The 2,500-nt window shown below is 42.2% G+C and overlaps 1 protein-coding gene across 1 annotated transcript in view; it reads right to left on the reverse strand.

Annotated features, from left to right (window-relative positions):
- The window catches only part of LOC143034276 (uncharacterized), a 2,049-nt gene extending 862 nt beyond the window's left edge, over positions 1-1,187 (reverse strand). The window contains exons 1-2 of the mRNA XM_076200212.1: positions 968-1,187; positions 1-229 (exon numbers count right to left, since the gene is read on the reverse strand). The exon at positions 1-229 is cut by the window's left edge and continues 862 nt beyond it. Coding sequence (XP_076056327.1) covers positions 1-229; positions 968-1,187 — 449 coding nt within the window. The remainder of the gene's footprint in view (positions 230-967) is intronic.
- Between the last annotated feature and the right edge of the window lie 1,313 nt (positions 1,188-2,500).

Below are 2,500 nucleotides of genomic sequence, written 5' to 3' on the forward strand. Positions count from 1 at the left end.
AGAAAAGGAGCTTCCTTGGTGCAAGTCTCGAGCATGGCTTTTAATATATATTCGGGGATGTTGAGCGCAGGGAGGTCACTTCTATAGACACGGTCCAATATGATGTTGATGGTCTCATCTACGGGGACATTCGTAAATAAGGATTCCGCATCGAGCGAGGCTATGTCATGACAAGGTGGTGCCGTACGTAGCAGGTCAATGAAGTCAGTAGCAGAGGAGACTGAGCGGCCTGTGGGAACATAGGGAGATAAGAGCTGGTTTAGTTGTATATATATATATATATATAATGTATATATATATATATATATATATATATATAATGTATATATATATGTATACAATGTATATATATATATATATATATACACTGTATATATATATATACAATGGGGGACAAAAATTTAGGAGCCAGGGTAAAAATGATAAATTTCCTCAAATAACCTACATTATCAAGTACTTACTGGCTCTCTGGTACCTTGTTGGACACCCCTTTTTATTGATAAATTCTTGGAGACGTTTAGGTACAGATGCTTGGGGATTGATGAAGTGTTGTGCACACGTAACTTATCTTTCATGAGCGCTCAAAGGTTTTCAATTGGCTTTAAATCAGGCGAATTACCTGGCCAATCTTTTGTATACTGTACTCCACATCACAAAATGCAAAAAAAAAAAAAATTAATGAGTTTAGCAGTGAGCAGTGTAGCATGGTGCACCATCCTGTATGAAGACAGTCCCCCAAATAATCATTTAGCTCAAAATATCGGTCTGCATTCAGAGTTGTATTTTTTGGTGGTATCACTAATGACCCAACACCAAGGTAGCCAAAAGCACCCTAACTATCAGTGAATCAGTATGTTTTACAGTACCGTGTGTGAATTTTGGGTCCAAAGGATCACTGCCAGGACGACGGTACACTTTGCCAAGACAGTTTCCAGTAACGGTGAAAGTAGTTTCATCACTCCACAACATTTTTCTACTTCTCCACTGCGTAGTGTGCAGCGGTGGGCCAAGAAAACTCGTGATGCTGGTAGAGGCGATCCGCCATCACAGAACAAGCCCACAGGGAGGCCCAGGAAGACTACTCCTCGTACTCTGAAGGTACAGACGAGACAGGTGGATGCTAGTCCACGTATAACAGCACCACAGTTGATCATGTGTCTGTGAGAATAGTACGCCTCCGCCTGCATGACGATCTGCAATTCTCACACCACAATGCTCGCAAGAAACCACTTGTATCCATAAAACATAGGATCATAGGAAGAGGCTCTAAGTGGTTACGGTACGTGGACGATGTTTTAGTAATAATGCCAGAAGAGTCAATTATAGACAACAAACTTCGCACGTTGAATGAAGTTAACAACCATATCCAATTCACGGTAGAAATGGAGATGGAAGGAAAGTTTCCCCTCCTCGATACACTCATACATCAGGAGAGTAGCAGCGCTAAATTATCTGGCTATAGGAAACCCATAGAGACGACTTCATACACAACCTCTCACGGCAGAGCACGAGAATAAAGTCCAGTGTAATAATAGGTTTCTACCTACGGGCTTTCCGCAAACTCATGTACCCCTCAGGTCTGCCACATAAATTAGAAAACAAAGCGTTAGTGATATCAAGAACCAATAGCAAAACGACCAAAGAGAATCGATTACCTCGTAGTACCATACTCAAAAGAAGCGAAAATCATTACCAACTCCCTATCCAAAAATGGTATACACATAGCGCATGCCGCGGGATTAAGGATCAGAGATATAGTGAGTAAGAGGGAGGACAAGAATGTCATAAACCGGAACAGTATTGTGTACAAGATTCCATTTGTAGGTTGTCCGGCCACGTACTACGGAGAGTCATCGCATGACATCGAAAAAAGGGTGTGTGAATACAAAAACGATCTACACCATAGATACACGCGGACACCTCCCCAACTGGAATGACGTCGAGGTTCTCCACACAGGACTGGAAAAAAGAATAAGAAAAACATAGAAGCCGCACTTATCACAACGAACAGTCACAAATCACCGAGAAGGACATGTTAGCCTACCACGACTCACAGCTAGATTCCCCTTGGCCGTGCTAATTCGCAAAAGATAGCGAACAACCGGCCCATCAGCGGGCTCTTTTCCCAGATGGCCGGCAAGATGAGCCAGTACTAGGGTATATATTGTTCATAAAATCTGTTTGTCTGTAATCTCTCTCAGGAAGAAATGCGTCGAAAACGTTAGAGGAGGCAAGGAGGAGAGCAGATGTGAAATGGGGTAGGAGTATGACAGAAAATTTTGAAAGTAATAAAAAGATGTTTTGGAAAGAAATTAAGAGAGGAAGAGGAGGCGAATCAAGTAGGGAAGAAAAGGTAAAAGGTACAGATGGAGAGATGATAATGGAAGAGATGGCAGTGAGGGGAAGATGGGCAGAATATTTTAGGGAGTTGCTGAATGTGAAGGAGGATAGGGAAGGAAAGATAGCTGCAGTGGGAAATGCGAAGAAAATGAGAGTGATG

Source organism: Oratosquilla oratoria, chromosome 17, assembly GCF_046742065.1.
Source record: "Oratosquilla oratoria isolate Oo_2021 chromosome 17, ASM4674206v1, whole genome shotgun sequence".
In the NCBI taxonomy this organism is placed as follows: Eukaryota; Metazoa; Arthropoda; class Malacostraca; order Stomatopoda; family Squillidae; genus Oratosquilla; species Oratosquilla oratoria.